Source organism: Scomber scombrus, chromosome 9 (genome assembly GCF_963691925.1).
Source record: "Scomber scombrus chromosome 9, fScoSco1.1, whole genome shotgun sequence".
Classification (NCBI taxonomy): domain Eukaryota; kingdom Metazoa; phylum Chordata; class Actinopteri; order Scombriformes; family Scombridae; genus Scomber; species Scomber scombrus.
In genome coordinates, this window is record NC_084978.1 from 19,288,228 (window position 1) to 19,314,446 (window position 26,219).

General features: G+C 40.4%; 1 protein-coding gene across 2 annotated transcripts; it reads left to right on the forward strand.

Annotated features, from left to right (window-relative positions):
* Nucleotides 1-1,141: 1,141 nt before the first annotated feature.
* Nucleotides 1,142-24,942, forward strand: kdm3b (lysine (K)-specific demethylase 3B). 2 transcript variants are annotated; one of them, XM_062425328.1, is made up of 25 exons: nucleotides 1,142-1,613; nucleotides 8,585-8,749; nucleotides 9,736-9,849; nucleotides 10,082-10,187; nucleotides 10,761-10,885; nucleotides 10,973-11,032; nucleotides 11,188-11,892; nucleotides 12,069-13,266; nucleotides 13,359-13,575; nucleotides 13,716-13,930; nucleotides 14,043-14,195; nucleotides 14,280-14,387; nucleotides 14,491-14,618; nucleotides 15,692-15,992; nucleotides 16,100-16,353; nucleotides 17,498-17,770; nucleotides 17,924-18,095; nucleotides 18,218-18,308; nucleotides 18,400-18,530; nucleotides 18,669-18,788; nucleotides 19,799-19,822; nucleotides 21,429-21,568; nucleotides 22,071-22,247; nucleotides 22,367-22,501; nucleotides 23,532-24,942. In XM_062425328.1, exons 1-25 carry the CDS (start codon nucleotides 1,407-1,409, stop codon nucleotides 23,610-23,612), a joined length of 5,400 nt encoding a protein of 1,799 aa, XP_062281312.1. In that variant the 5' UTR covers nucleotides 1,142-1,406; the 3' UTR covers nucleotides 23,613-24,942. The 2 variants fall into 2 exon arrangements, with proteins under 2 accessions (XP_062281312.1, XP_062281313.1); XM_062425329.1 differs by having other exon boundaries at nucleotides 15,695-15,992.
* Nucleotides 24,943-26,219: the final 1,277 nt, after the last annotated feature.

The following is a 26,219-nucleotide window of genomic DNA, read 5'->3' on the forward strand; positions in this document are numbered from 1 at the left end:
CTTTCTGGTTTTTGAAGTGAACATGTTCAGATTGAGAATGTTGGTTTGGACAAACAAAACACTTTAGGTTGCATTTTAAGTTTTGTGAACAGGTGATTTACATTTTTCACCATTTTCTGGTCCAAATACTAATCAAGAAAATAACTGAGATATTGACCATTAATGAAAATAACTGTTAGTTGCAACCCTTGAAAGGCGTGGCCAATTAGTTCAGATAGCAAAATAGCTATGACACATGTATCCGTTTCTAAAATAAAATAAAGTCAAATAAAATAGAGATAAAGGTTGTAATGATAGACTATGTTTCCCTGGGTCAGATTACAGGGACATTGCTTTTGTGTTTGTAAAGTAAAGCCTACAATTGACAAGTGTTAACTTTAAAATGGCAAAATTCTGAAAATTTTAATGGTTTGAAATAAATAAAAGACAGGGTTTTCCCGATTAAATTGTTCAGCAGAAGTGGTGAGGTAAACCACCAATATCCTATTATCAATTTGGTACATTATGGGTTAAATAGCCACAACTCAATATATTTGCAGTGGGAAATAAAAGTAATTTTTCAGTTTAATAAAAGGTTGTTTTTATTCATGTTGCGAGGTGGCTCAAAACACTGCAGGAAACCCTGAAAGCATCCCTCATTCACAGGCTGGTGTTACACCTTATTTGGTGACCCATCAGATACTTTGACCTACAGTGTTAGAATAAATATTCAGATCCTTTATTTCAGTAAAAGTATCAATACCTCAGTGTTGACTTTAGAATTTATTGCAAGTAAAATCCTGCATTTAAAAATCATACTTCAGTAAAAGTATCACCAGCTAAACTTACTAACAGTACTACAGTAAAAGTAGCCAACTAAATTTGCAGAATAATCAGGCTAACTAGTATATTAAAATGCTGCGTATGCATTGACTCATCGGTCCTTTCTTAAATATATTTAATATATCAGATACTTTTACTTAAGAAGGCTAAAGGATCTGAGTTCTTTTCCAACACTGCAGGTCACAGCATCTGATGGGTAACCAAATGTGGTGTAACACCGGACACTAGAGGCCGCTGTTGCCCCAGACTCTCTCTGTGTCTCCGCAGTGCTCCCTGTCTACGAGGAGTGCGTTTGATTGTTGCAGGGCTCAATGGCGGACATAGTAGTATAGTCGCTTTAGCTGCGAGGACAATAACATCTCGACTCCGTGAATTCCTGCCGTGACTCGGTCAGCCGCTGCTACCCACCCCTCCTGCTCTGGTGCACCGCTTTAAACGAGCTCTCTTGCCCTTCACCGTGAAACAGAAAGTCGCAGCAGCTCTTTTCTGCGTTTCTTTTCGCATTGTTGAGTTCCCATCCCGAGCGGAGAAGTTACACCGTTCATGGTGGCTCACTGAAAAGGCAGCTAGCTTGCGAGCCAACCATGGGGGACTCTCTTGAACTGATAGGGAAGCGTCTGCTTTTGCTTCTCGACGATGGCAGGTCCGCTAATGGCCCCGAGCCGGAGCAGGCTGCCTGGGCCCGGGACTGGCTCCGGGGGACGGTTAGGGCAGTCAGCGTCATCGGCCTGGCCGCTCCGGAGGTTAGCGGAGGAGACACGACAACAACAACCACTGCTGCAGGGCTGACGGTCAGTGTTTACATACTAATGCCACCGTACTGCGGAACCAAATACCCAGAAAAATCAGCTTTTAAACTTCTGCCACATATTAACCATGGTTTTCGGCTCCCCTGCGCTCGGTTTCACCGGCTGCCGGTCGTTCGTTTCTCGGCAGTTACCGTCGGCTGGTCCGGACTCTAGCTCGCAGGCAGTGAGGTGAAGCTAAACTCGAGGCCGAGGATTTTCTGGCCTTTTGCTTTGTTCGCTTTCTATTTTTTAAACTAATGGCATTCACTCCCACAGTGTTATCTATTACCTCGTAGCAATCAGTTGCATATCACACATACGCCAACATCAACGACATCAACATCAACATAACGTTCACGATACAGTAATAAATCACCGGCAAAGTAGCAGTGACACAAACAGCGTTAGCTTGTCATTTACCTGCTAACCATAGTCTAGTTAAAGGCCTCATAAGTTCAGATGAGGGTGAACCAGGAATGCCTGCGACAGTACTGTGGCATCCACACTGAAATGCACAGTCGGATGAATACGTTTGTAAGATAATAACCTCTTCAATGAGGGAAACTCCTCCTTTTGAAGCTCTGTTTAGATTGTGTAGGACTGCCACATTGATCATTGAGTGAGATTTGTAATAATTTGGGGTGGAGGCAGGTGACCTACATAAATCCAAACGCCTCATAATAACAATGCAAACTGTTAGAATAGTAAGCAGTTGTAAAGTTTAGTAAATGCATGTCTAAATTAACGTTTGCATGTGAATTGTATGGTACTTTATAAAATGTCACGGTCATACAGGTGATTAAAAAGTGATTAATCAGTGTCCCAGTTTAATGAAATAAAAATGATGTATGTCAAAATAATAAAGAATGAGAATGAAAGTAATTTCAACTAGGGCTATGTTTAAAGATCTGCTCCAGACTTATTTTTAACTAAATACTTAAATAATTCTACTTTAAATTACAATTTCTGTTTGATATGGTTCTTCCACAAAAAAGATCAGTTATCTTTTTTTAAATGCTTAAAATTACACCTACCCTTTCTTTCTCATTAAAAGCTTCCAGAAATAATGAATATACAAATAGTTTTCATTTCAAAAGTTGAACTGATGGACACAAGACTTTCACAACACACTAGTCTCCTACTTCACTGTGGAATTGACTCTCAGTGTTTGTGCACTGGAGGCTTCAAGTTTCCACATAACACTTATGTAAGTTGAATATTGGACCAGGATTGGCTTCAAAACTAGTTGTGATGTCACAAATCCTGTTTGGAGGCCTAACTCTTAAAATTATATTTTCATTGAGCACTGGGAAACTTTTCACTTTCAGCAGATGAATGTGAAAACAAACTACCCGTACATCTTTCTGCACAGTGAAGCTCAAACATCCAACAGTAGGAACAAGAAGAAAAACACATTTTTGAGTGGAGGGGGACTTTAAATAAAGTAAAATACATCTTTGTTTTACAAGGAAAATTATCGTAGGTTATTTTGTGTTGACTAAGAAGTGATCTCTTTACTTGTATGAAATAATTAGGCTACAACATAACTATTTAAACGTGTAATTGTTTCTTCTGAAGAATAAGAACGTGCACATTTTAGTCTGAATGTGACCGATTGTCTTTTCTGTACATTTATCGAATTTCGTTAATGTGGCTGAGGATTGACACTCTCTTTTTCAGCAGCAGAAATTATTCTCTAATTCTTCTTACATTATTTTGAACCATCGCAGGATAATCTATGACAGTGTGTACGTATAAACAAATCATTTATTATTTACTTGAAAGTTTTGTCTCCCTCTCTGTTAACCGTCTTCCTCACAGCGCTGTCACACTGCTACCCTGTCCTTAGGTTTAAGATCTTTCATTAACAGGGAACGACACAAAAAAGGTGCACAAGTTGTTCCAACGAGTTGAGTCCTTATGTTAGTGTCCTAGTAAGGAAACCTATTTTCACTGTGACAAACTGACAAGGACGTATAGGTGCATCTCAGTAAGTAGGGAGCAAATTTCATAATCTTTCTCTATATGTCATGGCTCATAAAAGGTCATTCCAAGTTTATTTACTCCTCCTCACGATTGTACAGAATCAGGTGCAGAAATAACAAGATGTGGAGGAAAATAAGGGAAAACAGTTACAGAAATCAGTTGTGTGCTAAAACATAGATGAAAATGAAATCCAAGAAGTCCAGTTTGAGTATCTGATAGTGTGTCTAAAACTTGGGGAAGTTCTCAAGGTGTCAACTGTTTGATCTATTTTGTCCCAACGATTGCGAGGTAACGGTAATCCATCAGGAATATGTGCTTGCTTGTATTTGATTGGCCAACGCAGCACCTTGCAGACGATTCTGTGTTCTTCTGCCAGAGTGTGCTCTGTTTACAGCCCTGCTACAACATTACATCCAGGACCAATACCAGTCCTAGTTCAGCCTGACAACATGCAGCTTAAAAATTTCTCCAAGCAAGACATGCATTCACTGTAGGCTATATGTGAACACACCTTGTTAAGAGAAAGGAGCATCATCTTGGCTCAGAGAGAACAGACACGCTGGTTTTTTCAATGATCAATGTATGCTCGAGGCAAAATAGCACAGTTCTGCCCCCTTTTTGCACTGCTCACATACTCTGTTTGGGATCCAGTTGATAAGATTTTGTTGATATTGTGGAACATTTTCTTTAGGTCCACAAGCCTGTCATCACTTTTCCTACCATAGAAACCTGTGTGACAAAATCTCGCAACACCCTTAATCAATGTGGAAGTACATCTTGATATTGTCTTCATTTCCCAGACATACCTTATAAGGCTATATAATCAACTTATGGTACTTCAAGTCATTTAAGTATAATAATGATTGTTTCCAAACTGATCCATTAAAAGAAGCAGTGAGACACCAGCGTTTAATGCAGGCAAGACTATATAAACATTATACATGCTTTACTTTGCTGTGCTCGACTGGCACATCTGGCGTACTGTTGTCTATCTCCCGAGTTGTCTAAACATCTGGAGGAGAAGTACAGTGATACCTGCTTGAATTCAACAAGTGTCTTCTGTTGATTCACCGTTGAATATTGTGCCTGAAAGATCCACATTTGAATTTACCACAAGGGTGTCAACCCTTTTCCTCAGGGAATGTGACTGCTGGAAATTTTAGATGATTAACTATTTTTCTAACTCTTCATAGTAATCCAAGACAATCACTACTCTGCCAGAGGCATGCAGTGTTTGTCTGTGATTTGTTTAGACTATGGATTGAGTTATTTTAGGTTCATTGAATGCTAACATAAAATACAATATATCAGACTTTGTCATGGATCAAATGATAAAGTCCTAGACTTTGTTCCATGTATGTTGTGTGTAGTGTAATGGTACACAAAATTCACATTTTGATCAGTCAAAACTCTTACCAAAACAGTTTAGTTCTACTGCAGAGGAAAAGGAAAACAATGAGTCAGAACACCTGCTGACAGCTGTTTTATGCTCATTTATGGTCGATCAGAACGGACCACGTGTCTGACCATATCGGAAATCAAGTATGTTTGTGGTCATTCAGAACGCTTTCACTGAAATGCGGACAGAAAAGCTGACTGTCACATAGAGGGGTGGGGGACAGTGAGGCGCGATACCCTTTAAATACGGGTTAATGGAGCATATTTTAATAATAAGGATGGCAGCGACGCTGCATGAGCATAAGTTACCAGGGTTAACAGGGTAAGTTGGCTAAGCTGGTAAGCTTACATCCATGATCTCACTACCCGCATGCTACAGTTAAGCAGTGCACTGCTAAAACCCTCCGGGTTGAACTCAGGCACTAAAACTATTGTTCCGCACATCAGAATAAGTGGATTGTTAAACTATGTTGACAGCAATTGTTTGGATCAGGGAACATACCAAACCGAGGAAAGTTCAGGACAAATACACATACCACCCTTGGTGTTCTCACAAGTCCATGGAACACCAAGGTGCAACAGGTAGTCTTTACTTAGTTGGTTGATTGACCCAAAAAAACACAACATACTGTATTTCTTCATGTACCTAAGCCGTATCTAGCCAGGCCAATATTAAAGGTTGTATTTCTTCAAGGTTTGCAACATTTGTGTATTATCCAAAATATTTGAGACATTGTTTCTGTTTTCTAATGTACATTTTCAGTGTTGTGAGTACCATAAACAAAAATCCATTCACCACTCTAAAGGGTGGAGGAAAAAGTCTCAGAGATGAATTTATCACAACCTCTGTAGATGAATCCTGATGCAGATATCTGCGTGGCTAGATAGAACTATGGGCTGATGCTGAACCATCCGTAACATTTGATAAACTTCCCACTCTTTTTTTTAATGTGGCCACAAGCAGCGACCGAGCGAGTCTGACCAACTTATAACACTTGAGCCTGTTTCTCATAGCTTACTCTGTCAATAAAACACATGTAGTTAAACATTCACCTGTATCTGTGTTGCTTTTCATCACTTGTGTCCGCAAAGTAACAATCCTCCACCGTCAACTTTATAATCGTGACAAATACAACATGCCAAGATGTCCGCAGTACCTGTGATAATAGTCAACTGTATGAATCTTACAGAGTATGAGAGCCCATCTGATGTTTGGGACTTTGTGTCGTTGTTGATTTTTAGAAAGTGTTTAAGCTGCATTGTTCATTTGGATTATACATCGTCAATCAATTCATACCATCATGTTATTTTTGACACGGAAGAAGAGGATGCATATTCAGAATATATTGCAATAAGGAACAAGGTTAATTGCAGAATATTCTCTCAGGATCTATTTTGATTGTCTCCTTCAGTCTGTCGCAGTTTCAGTTGTTACAGTTTTGCTCACCCCTCTTTCATTAACCTCTCTTGAGGAACCCTCAAACAAAAACAGCTAAACCCCCATACTGCTTTAGTGGCTTCTCAGTGGCAAACAGATAAGTATCTGATTGTGCTCAGCATCTCCCAGGTGTCATTATCTGTGATTATCAGTGTGAAGCAGGGAATTGATAAGAAAGAGGCTGTCGCAGTCAGATTCAACTCCAGATAGATTTTAATGTGCAACAAGGGACAGTGCAGACATTTGTAACGAACAATGATGTCGATCCACTCCTGACTGATTCTAGCAACCCAAGTGGGAGTCATGCTGATAATATTGAATACACAATTGCAAACTAATTTCTTGAAACCAGTTAAGAAAAGTTACTGGTGCTACGGTTCAGTAGTTGTCTCTTTTTGTTTATTTTAAAGTTTTACTCAAGGGGCAAAAGTTAACTTTTTTGTCCACTGGCCAAACTGCTAGTGAATATAGGTTAACATTGTTTTTTGGTAAGTGAAGAACGCAAATCTACCAAACACTAGCATGTTTTACCGGTGTTTGGTTGGTGGCCGGTGCTATTATTGTGTTCTGCTTTTACCACAGGATATACAACGTGCTTATTAAATTCCGTAGTGATTAATATGCTTTCAGATTGTCTTCAGACGTTGTGTTTATATTGAGGTTTAGGTTTAGGGTTAGCTTGTTTGTAATGAGACACTGTAATAGTCAACTTTCTTTTTTAAAAAGTTTCTAGGTGCAGTAAAGATAATAATGATTGAAGGCATTCCTCCTGTGATCTATTCAGAGCAATTATGAGTCATTCACATTCTTGTTGTTTGCAAAATCAAATGTGCGATCCAACCTGTTTCAGGAGGAATCTGACATCTATCAGAGTGACTGTGATGTATGATTGTTTCGTACAAGTATCACGTACAGATTTTTTTTTAAACACTTTATTTGTAATTTTCCAATTATCATATAAAACAATCATATTTTCTGTTTTACAAATAACCATAGAAAAACAATCCCAACAAAAAAACAAACAAAGACAAACCAAAGCCAAAATCAACCTGACAAACTTGTCACAGACAACGGACAGACAAAAAAACCCAAAACAAGCAAAAAACAAAACAAAAAACCCCCACAAAAAACAAGTGCACCTAACATTCCTTATCACAGGACTGTCCAAGGGCAGGTGTAAATGTTCAGAGTTCCAGTTCCAGACCAGGTAAATTGTTCACATAAGTTGTTAGAGGGTCCCAGGTTTTGTAGAATTTGTTGATGGAACCGTTGAGGGTACATCTGATCTTTTCCAGCTTAACGTTCTTCATAATGTCCCTAATCCAGTGGTGGTGTTATGGAGGAGTAACAGCCTTCCATTTAAATAAAGCGTCTAGCTAATAAGGAGGAAAAGGCATCACATACAGATTTTGATGCAGATAAATTCTGTCTAACTGTCATCAACATTTTTGTTTTCTGCTATATCATCTTAATAAGGTGAGTAGAAGTAGCAGCAGTAGTAGTTGTAGGAGTATTAGCTAGTAAGTAAGAGTATACTAATGCTTTGCTTTGCTAGTTGACTACATTTTGAGATATTATTTAATCTGACTCTGTGTCCCTGTCAGCACTAATTCATTTATGTGTTATGTTACCTTTTGAAAATGCCCATATTTATTCTCTTACTGTGCTTTTATGATTTTGACTTACCACTTGCTTGAATTTCAGATTTTGTAACAAGTCATTTAAATGGGAACTCCACTTTTACACATTAAAATTTATTTTAAAAGTCACAACAGCATTTGTGACAGGAGTTCTATGAAACCATTTGCTTCATAGAGAACTACATAAAGTCTGATAATGTCCCCTAAAATGTCACTTGAGTCAGCACCGTTGGGGCTGATGACTACAAGTTTTGAAAAGAAATATTTAAAAAATGGGGTTGTGGAGTTAGAAAAAAGTGATGTATCTGTAGCCATTTCCTCGTGTCTGTATGAGGCTACAGTAGCAACGACTAGCATAACATATCTCTGACCAAACTGTTCGAGGTTGAGTTGTGTGGAATAAAAAAAGACAATATCTCTGTTTCTGCTGCATTGATTTTGATGCTTTTCAAAAACTGTCCATCGGGAGTCCATAGCTTATGTTCTCTTTCTCACTGTTTTTCCAACTGCAGGTATTTGTGGAGTTTGAGAATGCTTCGCAGCGGTGTTCTTGGGTGCAGGTGTATGACGAGGGAGTGAAAGCCGTCTTGGTGGAAGACTCCATTGTTTGGGCCAACCGAAGTGATGCTACCGGGACTACTGGAGCCCCAGCATCAACCACAGCCTGGCCTGGCCTGGTGAGTGCACAATCTGCACTTTATCCCTGCTCTGGTGTCTCTTCTGTCGTGGACTTCCGTAAATGTACTCCAAAAATCAAGAAAACGCTGAGTCAAGCAGAGTTCAATGCAATTAAAGATTTACAGTGTATTAAGTATTACACAAGTAAACTGAGGTTGGTCCACAGAGCACAAACTGAAAAACAGTCTTATATACCCAGCCTGGCTCCACCTGTGGTGCATAGATGGTCCATAGCTCCTCCTTGCTTTCACAAATTTGGGGATTGTCAGATTCTTTTAGATCTTTCTCCTCAAATGTAACGTCAATACTGACCATCAATGTTGTAGTGTCTTGGCGGTGCTACAAATATAGCCAACCCGATTTACTGTAAAAATGAAAATAAATGGCCTATGGCCTTTAATAAGTAATATTAGTAATTGTTATTGTTGCCTTTGTTCACCTAACCTTCATTGGTGTAATGATTCATGACAGCTTTAAATTTAAGCCTAATCATATCATCAATAACCTTATTGATTTATGCTGACTGACTGATTCATCGTTTCAATATAATCATTCAATGTAATGTCACAAGATATGTCATCAGAAAAATATCCCACACCTACCTAATAAGAAGAAGAAAAAGAAGGAAAGCCCCATTTGACCCTGATATGGACTGCGACAACTTTCAATGCCCAAGCCCACTCCCCACAACTAGACCCAAATTAGTCAATAGAGCTCATCCTACTGCTTAATTTGTTATTTTACTTTTGTTTGTGCTCTGTTCAGATGTTGCTGTTCTTTTGGCTTAAGCATGAAGTTTATTAATTTGTGCATGTGACTGTTTAAGTCGATAGATCAGGTAAGCTTAACCTAGATGGTTTAGATTCTGTTTAAAAATCCACTTATCTGCATCATTTTTAGATTAAATAGAATGAATGGAATTAAACAAATTGTCATGTACTTTTCCATATTCAAAGAATTATATGGTTTTCTCTTTTTTCCTCAGGCCTTCCGCTCCCTAGTGGACAGAGTGGGTTTAGGATCGTTGGTTCCAGTGGAGTATTTTGGAAACAAAAAATTTGAGTTCCTGCCTGATAGCAAATCAGTCCAGAGGTTTGAGGTGTGTAAGTTAGTTTTACAAAGTATTTTAATTGTTTAGCAGTTTTGTTAAGGGCTAAAATGATAGACAGGAAATAAATATTGGATAAAATGTTTAGAATACTTGTTAAGGTTTTGCTGGTTTGTTATGTTCCTTTTCATGACAGTAATCATTGATTCAGTGACAATTGTATTCCTCTGTTGCAGCTGTGTTAGCACTATCTCAGGACAGTGTGTTTTATGTCTTTTTGCAGGTCGATAAAGACATAAGAAATCCTGTGCTGCTGGAGCAGCCCACCTTGCATGCTGCCATCTCCAGCTGGCGTAGTGACTTTGAACTGCAGGAGATCTTCAGGAAGGGTAAGACTCAACTTTGACTAGATTTTCTCTAGTTTTTCTTTAGTACCTCCCATGTGTTTCCTCTGTGTTTCGTCTTCTGTAGCCTTATTTTCAGCTGGTCTGTATTTACCAGACTTTCACCCATGAATTTACATGCAGAATGTAATTTTAAAACCTTTAAATCATATAAATGTAATATTCAATCACACAAAAGAAGGATATATACCTTTGTAGAAGTTGGAGAGTCAATGACCTTGTGCATAAGATTAGAAAAACAGATAGAACTTTCAGATAATGAGGATGTTTTTGTGCAGTAATTTGGAACAAGAAAGATGCAAAATATCCATATTTGTGTTATATATTATGAATACAAATTCAGTATGAAAACACATTCTTGTAAACTATGAGTAACAAAATTTAAATGAACAGTAAGCAGGCTGTTGCTGATGCTCGCTGTAATGCTGCGTTAATGCTTTGCTTTCATGCTTCATACAAAACCAAACTTCCCCAATTTAAATACGATGTACCAGCTATTGTGTTTACTTTAAGTCTGACAGAATGTACTTGCTTTTCTCGGGTGGTTCCTGCACTCAGGTTCATACACTATTCAAGGACGCAGAGTTCGGGTGTACCAGCCAGAGTTTGAGGAGTGCTGGGCCTCAGGACTGGTTTCACAGCACGACCCTATCTCACACATTATGGATATTACGATGGACAAGGTAAATAAGGCTTGTGTTTTGCTTAAATATGTTCTGGTCTCATGCTGTTAAAGGATACCTCTTAAATAACACCTTATTTTGCTGTAGGGTGAAGAAAATCAGATGGTTGATCCACGTGTGATACATGTAATGCTGGCAGAAGAGGAGGTGAGGCTGTCTTATCATAAATTCATTCTGTAATTTGATGGACTGTGTTGTATATTAAATTCTAATGGATTTAATGATTTTAACTTCAGAATTATTTAAAAAAAAAAAAAAAAAAAAGGTATTAATTGAATTACTTCCTAAACATTTTTTTTTAGCTCGGTAAGAATGGGCGGCGAAGGAAGGACAGTGAAACAATGAAGGGTGATAGTGGACGTAGGCGTAGGACTGCCTCCGAAGGTGAGGATGACATGAACTTGAAACGTTTTAAAGGAGCAGGAGACTTGGGGGCTGATGGGCAAAACTGTAGCGATACGAACAAAACGCCAGCGGATGGGACAGTAATGTGGGGTGGAGACTCTGGCGAAAGAGTAAGCAGCACAACCAAAAATGGAAGCTCTTCAGAAGGAACCTTTCCTCAGGGCAGAGTGTCATCCCCCAACAACAATTCCTCACTTCTCCAGATGGACCAATCAAATGCTACTCCTCGTTATACTGCCCACGTCAAAGAAAACGGTCGCTCAATCCCCACACAAGGGGCAGCGGACTCCACTACTGCCGTTACTCATACCCCCACCCCTCCTCCCCTCAAGCCAGCCCCCTCTCCCTTCTCCACCACATCTTTCCCTTCACTAGGCCAGATGCCAAGCCTGGTCCCTGGAGCTCCAGCCCCCAAGGCCTCCCCATCCCCCCAGCCAGACAGAGAGGAGGCCTCCCAGTCGGCTTACTCCAAAACAGCTGCTCTTGTTTCCCCGGGGCCTGTCACCATTTCTTGGTCTTCACATGACAGTGGCCCTAGTGTGGCACTTTCTGCCTCTGTGGGTTTTAGTCCTAAGGCTCCCACTTGGGGAAGCCAGACTGAGGTAAGACAATCAATGTGATCAGTACAGACAATAGCAATATATAATGCATCAGTTTTATTCCTGTTATCAATATGATTTTACTATCATAAAATGTCATTGAATGCAAGCTGACTACCTGATCTTCATCATCATCACTCACAGTCTAACTGCTGAATGCACATTGTTTTGTTTCTTAGGGCTCTAAGACTGCATCTGGTTTTCGTTTGCCCCAGGCTGTGCCCACTGCCCCTGTATTTGGAGATGTTACCCCTCAGACCAATGGAGCACCTACCACTACTACAACCTCCCAGGACACTCCCAGGCCCTTTGGCTTCGGCTTTGGTGGAGCAAAGAGTGAGACCCAATCACAGCAAGACCAAAACTTGTTTTTCCAGTGCATGACCCAGAACTCTGGGTCCATCCCAAGCCTTGCTGCTGGTCAGACCCAATCTAAGGACACTAATTACTTTACTGCAGTGTCTGAGGGCCTGAGTAAAGAGCCCCCAAGCCTTTTCAAGTCTGCAACCCCTGCTGAAGTGCTGAAAAAGCCTGAGCAGCCGAAAGTGCCTGATGCCCATCCAACGGGAAATGGTGTGCTCAACAAATCGTCATCAGCTTTCCAGGGCATGGGTGGCTCTGGAGGAGGAAGAGGCTCTGGTCTAAGTATTGGTGGTCTGGCTGCAGCTTCTGGAGCCCAAAGTACTTCTAAGAAGAGCAGTAATAATGGAACATCTGTAGGGGGCTTAGGACTGCAATCTGGCTTTAACACTTCAGATAGCCACCAGAACCTTTTTCTGCAGGCCTCCAAAGAGCCCACTAATCCATTTCTGGCATATGGGGACAAATCTTCCCACACATCCTTTGCTGGTCTCTCTGGGACCGAGCCACAGACCCTTGCTTCTGCCTCAGACAGCAAGCCAAACCTATTCACTATGGCAGAGCCACCAAAGGGGATTCTATCCTCCCCTTTCCCAGCACTCGCCACAGCTTCTTCACCTAGCTCTTCATCCTCTCCAGCACCAGCCTCATCTCAGAGGTCACATAGTGAAGGGACTGTGACAAAGGAGGAGCAGGAGGTTGGGGACATGCCTACGTCCACCTCAGGCTGCTCTATGTTCGGAGGCACTGGGCCTGATGGAATGGATGAGGTACCTGTGTCATTTGACCAGAGCCAGACTCAAAAGTTTACCTTGGAGGAAAGAGGCCAGTCATCCAAACGGGACTCTGACTCCAGCAGTAACAGTGACTTGTCAGACCTGAGCGAGAATGAGGAAGGTCTGGAAAAAGGCCAGGTTCCTGGAGGACCACCACACTCTGCCAAGGATGGGGCCATGCTGCAGAAATCTAAAGTCCAAGGGGCTGCTAAGGGCCGTCCGCGTAACAAGCCTTTCAAAGGTGAGTCTTTTCTACTTTTAAGAACATCAGAAGTATTTGCAGTGATATAAACAAACTAAGAAAGGCAATTAACACAAAGTTATCCTCTCCAGTGGGCCAGTCCGTACTTAAAGACCAGAGTAAGGTGCGTCGTCTGAAGCAGTCTGGGGAGTCCTTCCTCCAGGATGGCTCCTGCATCAATGTGGCCCCTCACTTGCACAAGTGTCGTGAGTGCCGTCTTGAGCGTTACCGTAAATATCGCAATACAGACGAAGACAGCGATGATGACGATGACCCAAATGTGTCCTGTCGCTTCTTCCACTTCAGAAGGTATGTGATTATAAGCTTGTGCACTATATTGCAACAATATCTGGAATTGTATATTTGAGCATCATCGCGGAAAGAATAGAGGAAGCTATGATTGTAAAGAATCAATTGTGACTGAATTAACTTTGTTTGCTTGTGAACAGGTTGGCTTTTACTCGTAAAGGTGTACTGCGTGTTGAAGGCTTTCTGAGCCCCCAGCAGAGTGATTCCATGGCTATGGGTCTGTGGCTACCTGCACCGGCTGTCCAAGAAGGTCTTGACCTTGATACATCCAAGTACATCCTGGCCAATGTGGGAGACCAGTTCTGTCAGTTGGTCATGTCTGAGAAGGAGGCCATGATGATGGTGGAACCTCACCGTGAGTATTTAGATCTCACTGATTCATCTTCATGTAGTATTTTGTCCCAACGTTACCAGTCAGAATTGTCTGTCCTGTACATGACCCTGTTAAATTTTGGCGTGTCCTTCAGAGAAAGTGGCGTGGAAACGTGCTGTGCGAGGAGTCAGGGAGATGTGTGATGTGTGTGAGACCACCCTGTTCAACATTCACTGGGTGTGTCGCAAGTGTGGCTTTGGAGTGTGTCTGGACTGCTATCGGCTTCGTAGGAACAGGCCAAGGGAGGGTAAGTAATACAATAATATAAAATGTTCAAGATATTTGAATTTATTGAGAAAAAACACATGGGTCAATATGTTCCTTTCTTCAGATGTGGATGAGGGTCCAGAGGATGACGTTTTCTCTTGGTTGAAGTGTGCCAAAGGCCAACCTCATGAGCCACAGAACCTCATGCCTACGCAGATTATACCTGGGACAGGTAACACTCATGACTTGTGCATTATGATTAAATTTTAAACTTCTAAATTTCCGCCTCACAAGCATCAAGTATTTCATATGATTTTATTGCCTTTCTCCTTTAGCTCTTTACAACATAGGTGACATGGTGCACTCAGCGAGAGGCAAGTGGGGTATTAAGGCTAACTGTCCCTGTGCTAGTCGACACACAAAGCCTCTAGTGCGCCCTAGTGCTCCCAATGGGATTTCACAGGTACTGTACATCTTTTTCTTAGTTCTGCATTTTGACACATGCAAAAGGTGTTTCTGACTTGAAGGCTCTAATGCAGTGTTGTTTTTGACAAGCATCTTAGATTTAGTCTTAGTCTTAGTCTTTTGGACTAAAATTCTTATTAGTTTTAGTCACATTTTAGTCACTTCTATATGTGAGAGTTTTAGTCCAGTTTTAGTCGACGAAAACTCAAAAGGGTTTTAGTCTAGTTTTAGTCAAAAAAAAAAAGAAAAAATAAGTATAGTCTTTTAACAAATTAATTTAGGTCAATAAGTATTGGAGATTGCTGTTGGGCAGTGTCACACATAAGTTGTGAAAATAGCAGCAGATCTATAAGTTCAACACATTGTAAGCTTGCAGATCTGCTATTTTCACAAATAATAACAATAATAAAGGAATGGTTTTAGACATATAAGGTTTCCACCCAACGGCAAATTTCTGATCTAAGGATTGTGTATTAAAAATATATTAAAAAATATCCTTGTGGCGAGCCTTAAGGTGCCGCTTAAGGTTGGTCGTATTTTTTCCGCCTACTTTGTGGCCACATTTGTCACCGTCTTCCTTCACAATACACTCTGTTTTATTATCTGCTGGGTTATATTTAAAATACACCCATATGTCGTCTCTACGTTTGCAACCACCAAGCCCCTGTGTTGAAACTGCCGCCGCCATCATGGTCCATTGTCTGATGAGTAACAACAGTGTGACGTGTTGAGCACGTTGTGCGCTGCACGCCAGGTGGTGGGCGTGACCAAACAAGGATAGACTGTAGGCAGCAGCAGATACGTTTTAGGTTTTAATTGACACACACAATAAGGAGAAATGTCATGCATTTTAAACGTCTGACAGATCACCCACTAACATTTTCGTCCATTCTCGTCTCGTCAACGAAAACTCACACACGTCTCGTCATGTTTTCGTCATCAGAGAGCTATGTTTATTTCGTCACCGTCTCGTTATCGTCATGAAAAAAAGTGGCGCCAACGAAATGATTTCGTCATCGTCATCGTTGACGAAAACAACACTGCTCTAATGTTTATTTGTGCTTGTCTCAGCAGTCTACAACAAGCAGTGGTAGCGGCCTCGGACCTGCAACTCCTGGTATTGGCAACACTCCAAAATTAGAGGGAGAAACATCAGCAATTAAAACAGAAAGTACACAAACAGCAGCAGCACCAGACAGTGGGGGTGGGGAAGTTGTGGGTAGTACTAGTAACTCCACCAGTGGTACATCTTCCCCTTGTAACGTCACCCAGTCCTCTGCCAAGGAGTCTCGCTCATCAGGAGAGGGCAACAGTTCCGCTCTGCACTGGCTGGCAGACTTGGCCACACAGAAAGCCAAGGATGACACCAAGGGTAAGATGAAAGAAGTGCTGAGTCACTGTAATCTGAGTGCATAAAAAAAGTCAGAATCAATATTGAATTTGAAGTTATATCACCATTTTCTTGCTATCTTCTTGTAGAATCTGGTTCACTGCGCTCCATGATGAGTCGAGACAGTCGACCTCCTTTTGGCCTGGACTCACTTGGCGCCCTGTCAAAGCCTTCTGCTTCCAGCCCGAAGCTATTTAACAGCCTTTTACTGGGCTCTAGCATGGCCCAGTCCAAACCTGAGGGGTCCAGTCTCCGGGACCTGCTCAACTCTGGACCAGGAAAGCTTCCCCAGGGCCCTGGCGAGAGCGGGGTACCATTCCCATCCGTCTTTACCTCAGCAGGCGTATGTATAAAACTTTTTGTATTCCTTCTAGTTTTATGGAGTGTACATCTATGAGAAAGCCCATCAGTAAAATCAGTTTCTGAGCTAGTCTTAGACTGTGGAGTTCAGTTCACCCAAAAACATATTGTATGACATTGGTTGTATAAAACTGAGAAACCTATCGTCAATCCAAATCAGACATATGTCTGTTTGAATGTGGAAAGTAAGATCTTTTGTGAATTTCAGCAAAAACAGAAATACAAAGTGTCAAGTGTACACCTCTTCTACAACTCTGTAGACAAATACAAACAAGAAAAGGTGATAACTACAGAAGCAAAATTCTGTGATTTTCTTCATTGTCAAAACTCTCCTATTCAAATAATTAATGAAATAATGTATAAGTCAGTGTATCCCGATTTAAAGGTGCAATATAAGACATTAATCCCCAGTAGACGTTGCACTAGCGCCACTATCTCAGACCAAAACAAATGTGCTCGCTAAAGTTGGGGGGAAAAAATAAAGCGGCGTCTGGACAGACAGTCCATGAAACTCAGTTCAAACTGTCAAGCTAGGTAGTTCTGATCAAATATGTATCAAGATCCTGTTACTGCATTGCCTATTTCTCGCCTCAGTGTCTCATATTTTAGTGTACTGTTTATCTATAATTTGGAAAAGTTTGTGACCCGGCACCATGTTGGAAACAGCTGCAGGGAGAATAGCGAGGGACTCGCATGCACTAACATTCACATGCGGCCAGCCTGGCAATTAAAACAAATAACTGTGAGGCTTGGATTAACACACACAGAAGTAGTGTGACTTCATTCTCTGCTCAGGATGCCATTACTTCACTGTATCTTTACGTAGCAGATAGTTTTGTGCTGTGATCTAGTGGGGCAAAATATTGTATATTGGACCTTTTTTAAAACATTGTCAATGGGAATAATTTTAATGATAAGATCAGGAATAATTGCACCATGGGTCCATGTCTTGAACAACCATATTATCCATTTACTGATGTGTTAATGAACCAGATCGTTTAGTTTGAAAATCCAAATTGGGAAACTACTTAAAAAATATAACTCACATAAAAAGATGTTTTACTTATTTACCGATAACCAAATACATACATTGCTTGGTAACCCTGAATTCCCCTTTTTTCTGTCAGAGTGACAAGCTGAAGAGCAGCCTTCCAAACTTCCTGGATCACATCATCGCCTCAGTTGTGGAGACCAAGAAGGCCGAAGGCAGACGGACTGGAGCCTCTGAGGGGGGCGAGCTTGGTGTGTTGGGGGGCCGCAAAGACGGGGTAATGGGCCTAAGTGTTTTGGAACCACATACCTCACACTCCTGGCTCTGTGACGGACGACTCCTCTGCCTACAGGATCCTAGCAACAGCAACAACTGGAAGATCTTCAGAGAGTGCTGGAAGCAGGGACAAGTAAGAACGACAATAAGTACTCCGTATTCCTGAGACATTTTTCACAGAACCGTGATGGAATAAAACAGAAGAAAGATGACTGTTGATGAAAAATGGGTTATAATTTGTTTGCTTTTGGCTTCCATTGACATGTCTCTTCTCATTTGTGTCCAGCCTGTGTTGGTGTCAGGGATACATAAACGCCTGAAATCTGACTTATGGAGGCCCGATGCCTTCAGTAAGGAGTTTGGAGACCAGGATGTGGACCTGGTCAACTGTAGAAACTGTGCCATCATCTCTGATGTGAAGGCGCGAGACTTCTGGGACGGCTTCGAGGTCCTCTCAAGTGAGTGCCCAAAAACAATTGTTGCTTAATTATGCTAATTTGTTTCTAAGTTCACTGCAACACCTGCCCCCCTCTGATGTTGTTCTACTGGTAGCTAATGGGTTTTTTTTTTGTAAACGCAGAGCGACTGCAAGATAGTGAGGGTAAGCCCATGGTGTTGAAATTAAAGGACTGGCCTCCTGGAGAAGACTTCAGGGACATGATGCCCACACGGTAAGAAAAATGTTACTTGTGTTTATATATTTTATATTATAAATGTAATAATAATATATAATATAATAATAATGTATAATGCTTGTCACAGGTTTCATGATTTGATGGATAACCTTCCCTTGCCCGAGTACACGAAAAGAGATGGCCGTCTAAATCTTGCTGCCCGTCTGCCCAACTTTTTTGTGCGTCCTGATTTAGGACCCAAGATGTACAATGCTTATGGTGAGAAGAAATGGTTGAATTTGATGAAGAGTTTTAATTTTCAGTCATCTCAGTCAGATGTCTCATCTCTTTCTCTGCCTCACATCATTACATATTTGTCCTACTTTGTCTCTGCCTCACTGTCTCTCCTTCCCTCAGGTTTGACTTCCTCTGAAGACAGGAAGGTGGGCACAACCAACCTCCATCTCGATGTGTCTGATGCTGTCAATGTCATGGTCTATGTTGGCATACCTCAAGGAGAAGGAGACCAGGAGCATGGTCAGTGGATGTGAACACACACACACACACTTTGTTTTTTTTTCCCACAGTGTCTCTCTCTGTATACTTAGTAGGGATGTTAGTCAGTAGTTTATTTTGCTTTCGATAGACCGACACCCTTTAACGGGTGAGTAACGGGTCATTTTTAAGAAAAGTTGTGATGTAGCTCTAGTTTGTGAGTGTTCAACAGTCAGTCTGCCCTGGCTAGCTTGACTTTCAGCTCTAAGGAGAAGAAGGATGCCACACTGATTGGCAGAATATTGGTCTCAAACATTTGGCACACAAACTTGGTGAAGCATCGGATCAGCGTGCATCACACTTTTCCCCCCTGGCTAGCAGCAACATGATCTTTGGCTGCGACTGTTAGCCATTCTTGGGCATGGCAGACTAGTGCTTGATCTTAATATAATACAGCATAGTGCTATTACTACAACTAAACTTAAGAGTGGCATCACACAATTTACATTTGACTTTGTTGCCTTTCTGGAAGAAATTATCCCACACCGAGCCTTGTTGAGCTCGCTTCATTTTCTTAGACTGCTTGCTAGCAGCGAAGCAGTAAGCGGAGTGTATATGCAAACTGACCTGCACACAGACATGTCAATGGTTAACTGATTAACGGTTAACCATTGACATCCCTAACTTGTAGCACTACATCATTAATTGAGCCACTCTTATCAAAGAACCACAATCTTTTTCTGTATATGGCTTCTTTTTTTTTTTTTACACCAATATTTTACATAAATTCTGTGATTTCTTTTTTACATTATGTTTACTTTATTGAAGACATTGTGTATAGTATAACAAGGATTTAAATGATTTGTTTCTAATAGAGGACATTACTCCCAAGTCACTCACAAGTATTCATAAAGAATATTTTCACTTTGTCCCGTACGTCATGCTTATACTGTTTTACACAGCTGCTCCAGGCATTATTGGCTTTGATCAGACCCTGAAAAGACCTTTCAATGAGTGTCCTTTTACATTGTGGCAAAATTTCTCATTCACAGAGGCAGATATCTCTGGACGCAAAGGTCTGTAGACTTTCAGTTGTATCACTTCAGTAGCATGCCCTTTTTCTTGACTAACTCCCCTTCTTCACTCCTCCACCCCACCTCTCTGATACTACCCATGCAGTAGGGGCCAGAGCACTGTGATCCATCTGATAGTTTCTACCGTGGCATGTTTATACGCTCTGTATTTTAATGCATGTATTGCTCTTTGGAGATCCACACTTTCTTCTTGTTTGTAGATTTTGGTGTTGGGCTTAAAATGTGTACTATTTGTTACCAATTAAGTCGATGCAACAACATGAATTGACAGGGAGTTTCAAATATATTCTGACTGTACAGGATTTCCTTTATTCTCTAATATCAGTTCAGTTTTTCTGTTTATCGGGTGAGTTGTGCTCTGGTCCTTGCAATGTGGGAGAAAAAGTTTGAATGAAGGGCACTTAGAATTGGCTTCCCTTTTCCCCAGCAGGCTCCCTCTCACTTATTACAGTGACACAAACCCAACAGTATGATTACAGTCATACTGTCCTCATTACCGGCCCTATTCTTCGTAGTGCCACATTAGTCACCCACATTAAAAAACAAACAACATAATCAATGTTTTATCCTTGCAACATTTCTTGAGGCTGTAGGAGTCATATGTGCAAGTGACCAGATAGCGATGACTGTGCCAACACACACACACACACACACACACACACACACACACACACACACACACACACACACACACACACACACACACACACACACACACACTCTATTATGTCAGATAAGTGTTTACACGTAATTATATACTGAACAGAAACACTGGGTTGTTGGTAGATGAATGTCCACCAAAGCAAACCCATCATTACTGAATGTGTTTGTTTCCACTTGACATTCTACTGTAAATCTAATAAAGCTGTACTAAAATAACAAATGAATCAGGCAGCAATGTTAACTTCTTAGTTATGATGTGATTGTGATTGTGTAGTCTGTAATTTTTCCCTCTTTCTGCCCCAGTGGTTCTCAACTGGTCTGCTACAAGACCAGTCACAACCCAAACATAGCATAAAATGTAAACTATTTTCTTAAAATCAATAGTTTAGCAATAGAAACATTGACTCTGCCATGGCATTTTAAAGTTTGTGTTAATCTCCATTAATAGTGTGTGTTTAGACAGATTTCCATCACAGTTGTTTGGATGAACACACACAACTGCGGCTCGGGATGTATGTCATAACATCCACGTAATGTAGCTGTAAGCAGTATTTTAAGATAAAATGGACATGAAATGCACCTGTGACCTGCAACAAGGTCAGGAGCCACCAGTTGAGAACGACAACTCTGTACCATTTTTGTCAAACAGAATGATGGATGTACATTACTTTGGTCACTGAAAAATGAATGCTATCAATAATGTGAAGAGCAGATTTATCTTGGCAGTCCAACAATGTCCCAAGACTGAGACATGTGTTGAGTACTGACGGTAGTGTTGTAGTAATGTTAAAACATCAACAATTACAGTTGTTGGTGGCCACGTTAAAAAGAACCGTTACTGTAGAGTCCTGTCGTCATAGAGACACTCCTAATAACCTTTTGCTGTCCTGTATGTGTGTGTCGGTGTTTATGTTTGATCCTCCAGAGGTCATGACCACTATTGAGGAGGGTGATGTGGATGAAATGACGAAGAGGAGGGTGTACGAGGGACAAGAGAAACCCGGAGCTCTCTGGCACATCTACGCAGCCAAGGATGCTGAAAAGATCAGAGAACTGCTCCGCAAGGTTAGCATCCAGCGGAGATCTGTCTTAAATAGCATCTGATCCTCGTCATCCTAGTCCACTACATCTGATGTATTATCCTAAGATGTCATCAGATGTCATTTATTTTTCGTCATGCTATCATTCTGACTTTGGTCCAGACCAAAAAATCCCCAAACTATTGGATTGATCGTCATGAAATGTGTTCCTGTACCACCACCATGAGGTTGAATTCGTCGTTCAGCCTGAAATATCTTGACAATTATTGGATGTATTGCCACGAAATTAGCTACATTTATTTAAGAGGTCCTAATAGGATAAATTCTGACATTGGTGATCCTCTGACTTTTCTTTTAGTGCCACCTGCAGGTTGACATTATTGGTTATTATTGAAATATCTCAACTATTGAATGGATTTTTGTGGAATTAGTTAGCCTGTTAGCATTTAGCACAAAAGCACCACATAGCCAATGTAGCATAGTTGCCAGCATGACTGTAGAGTCTTAGTCTTGTTTATTTGTCTCAGGTGGGAGAAGAGCAAGGCCAAGAGAACCCTCCAGACCATGATCCCATTCATGACCAGAGCTGGTACTTGGACCAGGCGCTCCGCCGCAGGCTCTATGAAGAATATGGCGTCCAAGGTTGGGCCATTGTACAGTTCTTAGGAGACGCCGTCTTTATCCCTGCTGGAGCCCCACACCAGGTCAGACATGTCAATGTATAAGAAGAGAAATGTGTATTCATGTCCAGTCACAAATGAACGCCCACGGTGCTCATCAGGTCTCATCTTCATTTGTTGATTCTCTGTTGTTCCCCTCTCAGGTGCACAACCTGTACAGCTGTATCAAGGTGGCTGAGGACTTTGTGTCTCCTGAGCATGTGAGGCACTGTTTCAGACTGACCCAGGAGTTCAGACACCTGTCCACTACTCATACAAACCACGAAGACAAGCTACAGGTTGGTGTACTTTTAACATAATTTACAGTCCCATTGTCACATTTTGTTTAGTGTAATGTGTAACTGTGAGGTGTGTAAGTTTAATAAACAGTATGAGTTTACAGAAATGGACAGAATTCAAATGGTATTCTGTAAATTTGTTCAGAAAAGTAAAATCTACTTTATGATGGGAATTCAGGGATCTTCCAGACAGCACGTAGAGGTGTGGCTAGGAAGAGTTTAAAGCTTCAGCTGGTAGAAAATGGGGCATGACTTATATGAAAGTTATTTTATGACATTGAAACCTTGATATAATCGACAGGAATTACTCTGTTGGGACGGTTATGATGGACAGTAAACAATGTGCAGGGCTACAGATGATTTTTAGTTTAGTTTAGTTTATTTCGGTCACTAAACTCAAACACACATGTACAAACAAAGCAAACAATCATATGTCCCCGTTCCTTGTCCTTCATCTCCACCAGAACTGACAAGCCAAAAGGGAGAATACAAAAGTATAAATAAATAAATAAATAAGCTTGGTTTACAATTCTTATTGCTCTTTTTTGTAGTAGAAAGATTTGATTTGTAGTTGTTTTGTATGCATTTCCCCTAAACCTCCACACAGTAGGTAAGGCATGGAACTATTAATGAATGGTACAATATGTGTAATGAATTTGGACTGAGGAGATCTTTTGTTTTATGGAATATTGCTATGGTCTTTAACATTTTTGTCTTTACATAATTTATATGAGGTTTCCAGCAGAGTCTGTGGTCTATGACAACTCCCATAAATGTGTTTTCATAAACCCTTTCTATTTCAACATTATTTATCTTGAGTTGTACTTGATTATGAATGTTTTGTTATCAAATATAATAAGAATACTTTATATTACTTAATTCTTATATGAACAAGTGGGCATACTTGACCCAAGTACCAACTGGTCCTTCATGTTTGCTGACAAAGCGAAGCGTTGTGTTTTCCTCTCGAGCGAAGATTGTTTCCACGTTTGTCATTGTTTTAACAGCCGCTTCCTGTTGTTTTCCTCAGGTGAAGAACATCATTTATCACGCAGTGAAGGACGCTGTTGGCACACTGAAGGCCCATGAACCGAAACTAGCACGCCCTTAGTTTCTCTCACTTAACACTGTCCCAAGACAACCAGCCTCTCAAGACCACTCCTCTACGTACACACACAGTATACATCACATACCTACATACATATGTACAAGCTGCAGAGTGCAGAGTACATAGATAGAGTGTAGGTTTTTGGGGCAGTGAAGGCCTGGGTTTAGGGAAAGGGCACATTTGGTCTGGGGAGGGATTAGACGGGGTATGGGGCTAGTCAGCGCTTCGATGAAGGAAGTCCTTTATCGCTGTTACACAGTACGCTCAAACTTGTCTAGTTGTTTTCCAATTTTTTTTCTTTTTTTGGATTAACTCTGTATTTAAGGTCAGTGTGTTTGTTCTGTTGTTCTCATTGTATATGTAAGATGTGAGAGTAAGGGAGGTAAAAGCTGACGTGCCTTTAGAGCAGAAGTTCAGCTACCATTTAAGCGACTGACAAAATGTGAGTACCAGGCTAACTTTCCTATTTTGATGACGTTGATATTATTTTTGTTTAATAGGAGCAAGGTTAACCTGTTTTTTGTAGATTTTTTTGTTGTTGGAGTTTTTAAACTGCCGATTGCTTCTGCCCTCTGTGGCTGGAATGAATTTGCGAAGCAGCCAGCGAAGGGAAGCAGACCAAAGTTTTGTATTTTTAGTTTTCTTATTTCACTTTTAGAGTAAGAAGTCTTTTCTTTTTATAAACCAGAAGGTAATGAGCAGGAGGACTTCAGCGAGGGCAGGGGTTTGTTCTTTTTTTTTTTTTTTTTAGGTTTGGTCACCTATCTTTGTCCCATGGGCTGAATTAATTGCAAACTTCCAACAACATTGTTCAAGAATCACATTTGCAGCTGAACAGAACTACTGGCCATTAACATTGTATCAATATATATATTGATCTTAGCAGTCTGTTTGATTTTTCACAATAAAGTTTACAAAAATTACTGTTTTCTTTATTTTAACCCGCAGAATATGATTATGAACAGCCAAACAACCAAGGTGTTTACAGGTCCTGTAAGGTGTTATATTGGATGAATTAGGGCTGGGCTAACAGTTATTTCATTATTGATTGATCTGTTGACTGTTTTTTTTTTTTTTTTTTTTTTGTTAAGCTCTCAAAGCCTGTGGCAATGTTGTAAAATTGGTTGTTTAGTCAGACTAACAGTCCGAAATCCTGAGATATTCAATTTACAATGATTTCACTGAAAAGGAGCAAATTCTAACATTTGAAATACATGAACCAGCAAATAATTGGAATTGTTTTCAGATAAATGACTGTTATTAAAAACAAATATCCGTCTTGAAACAAAATTTAAGGTTCTGTATGGTGTTATGTACAGTTACATATTGTGTTTTCATGAAAAACATCAGATGAAGAAGAAGAAGAAGAAGAAGAAGAAGAAATGTTGCCTTTTCAGGTAAATGCCTTCAGGTAAAGAATTCATTTGGACAAACTGTTTTGCGTTCTCACAATTCTCAGTGATGGAATAGTTCTCATTTTCTTCATGTTAATTATCATTTTAAAAGTTTTAAAATGTTTAAATCACAATAAAACAGGTGCATTAACAAGTACAAAGGTTTGTATCTTCCAGCAATATGCAATAGAATCACATCTCAGATGAGGAAAGCCTGAAGGCACTGATGGATTTGCAATCTTTAGTAGTGCAAACAATTCATTCAGATACCTTGACTACCAATGTTAACAGCACTGTAAATCAGATTGTGTTTTACTGATCCTCCTCATCCATGTCTTGTGTGGCCTAGCTTTCACTGCTCATGTCAGAATTAGTAAGTAGATCACAGAAATGGGGCAGGGAAGCTTGAATGTACTTTATTTAACCAAGGAGGATGCACCCCGGAATTCAGTTATCTTAAACTAACACATCTACCACTTTATACTACAAATGTGTACTCTTTACATCTGTGTTTAATAAAAATCACAGTATAATATCCTAACAGCAAAATATGGTATGCAGTACATAAATAGTTCAGCCCTCTGGTTCCTTTCAGATTATTGTTAGTAATTAAATGAGCTCACTGGATCACATGTGTTATTACTAATGCACTGGATGGGAGGAGCACATGAGCGCCACTTTTTTCTTCCTCAAAGGACATGTTCACAATTTGTATAGTCTGTCTTAAAATGAAATAAACCATCTGGTGCATCAGGTTAACTGATCATTAGAAGATCCTTTCATAAAGCACTTACAGTGTAAGTGATGAGGGCCAAAATCCACAAGTCTCCTGTTGTGCAAAAATGTATTTAAAACTATGTGAAGCTTGATGCTTTAGCAGTCTGAGTTAGTCAAATCAAGTATCAAGTATCTTTCAACGTTACAGTCTTCTTAGTGCCAAAGGCCTTCTTTTTGTTACTACCAGCTCAACAGGGAAACACTGAGTAAACAAAATATGATAAAAAAGACCGTTAATGTGGCAGATATCCAATTGGTAAGACTCAGACTGCTGATGCCTTATATAAGCTTCACATCAACTTTGATGATTTCAGCCCCCATCACTTGCACTTTACATTCTGATACATTCTTTCAGTGTTCATATCATGGATGAATAAAATGAACTGGATACAGTGTTGGAGGCAGGACCCATTCATTCAAGTTGCTCAGAGGCGTATGA

Excerpts from the sequence above, each read along its gene's own strand:
- kdm3b (XM_062425328.1), top strand. The coding sequence starts at position 1,407 with ATGGGGGACTCTCTTGAACTGATAGGGAAGCGTCTGCTTTTGCTTCTC. Across the intron at positions 16,354-17,497 it reads CCGTCTTTACCTCAGCAGGC|AGTGACAAGCTGAAGAGCAG; the intron begins GTATGTATAAAA and ends TTTTTCTGTCAG. Across the intron at positions 18,096-18,217 it reads CGGCTTCGAGGTCCTCTCAA|AGCGACTGCAAGATAGTGAG; the intron begins GTGAGTGCCCAA and ends TTGTAAACGCAG.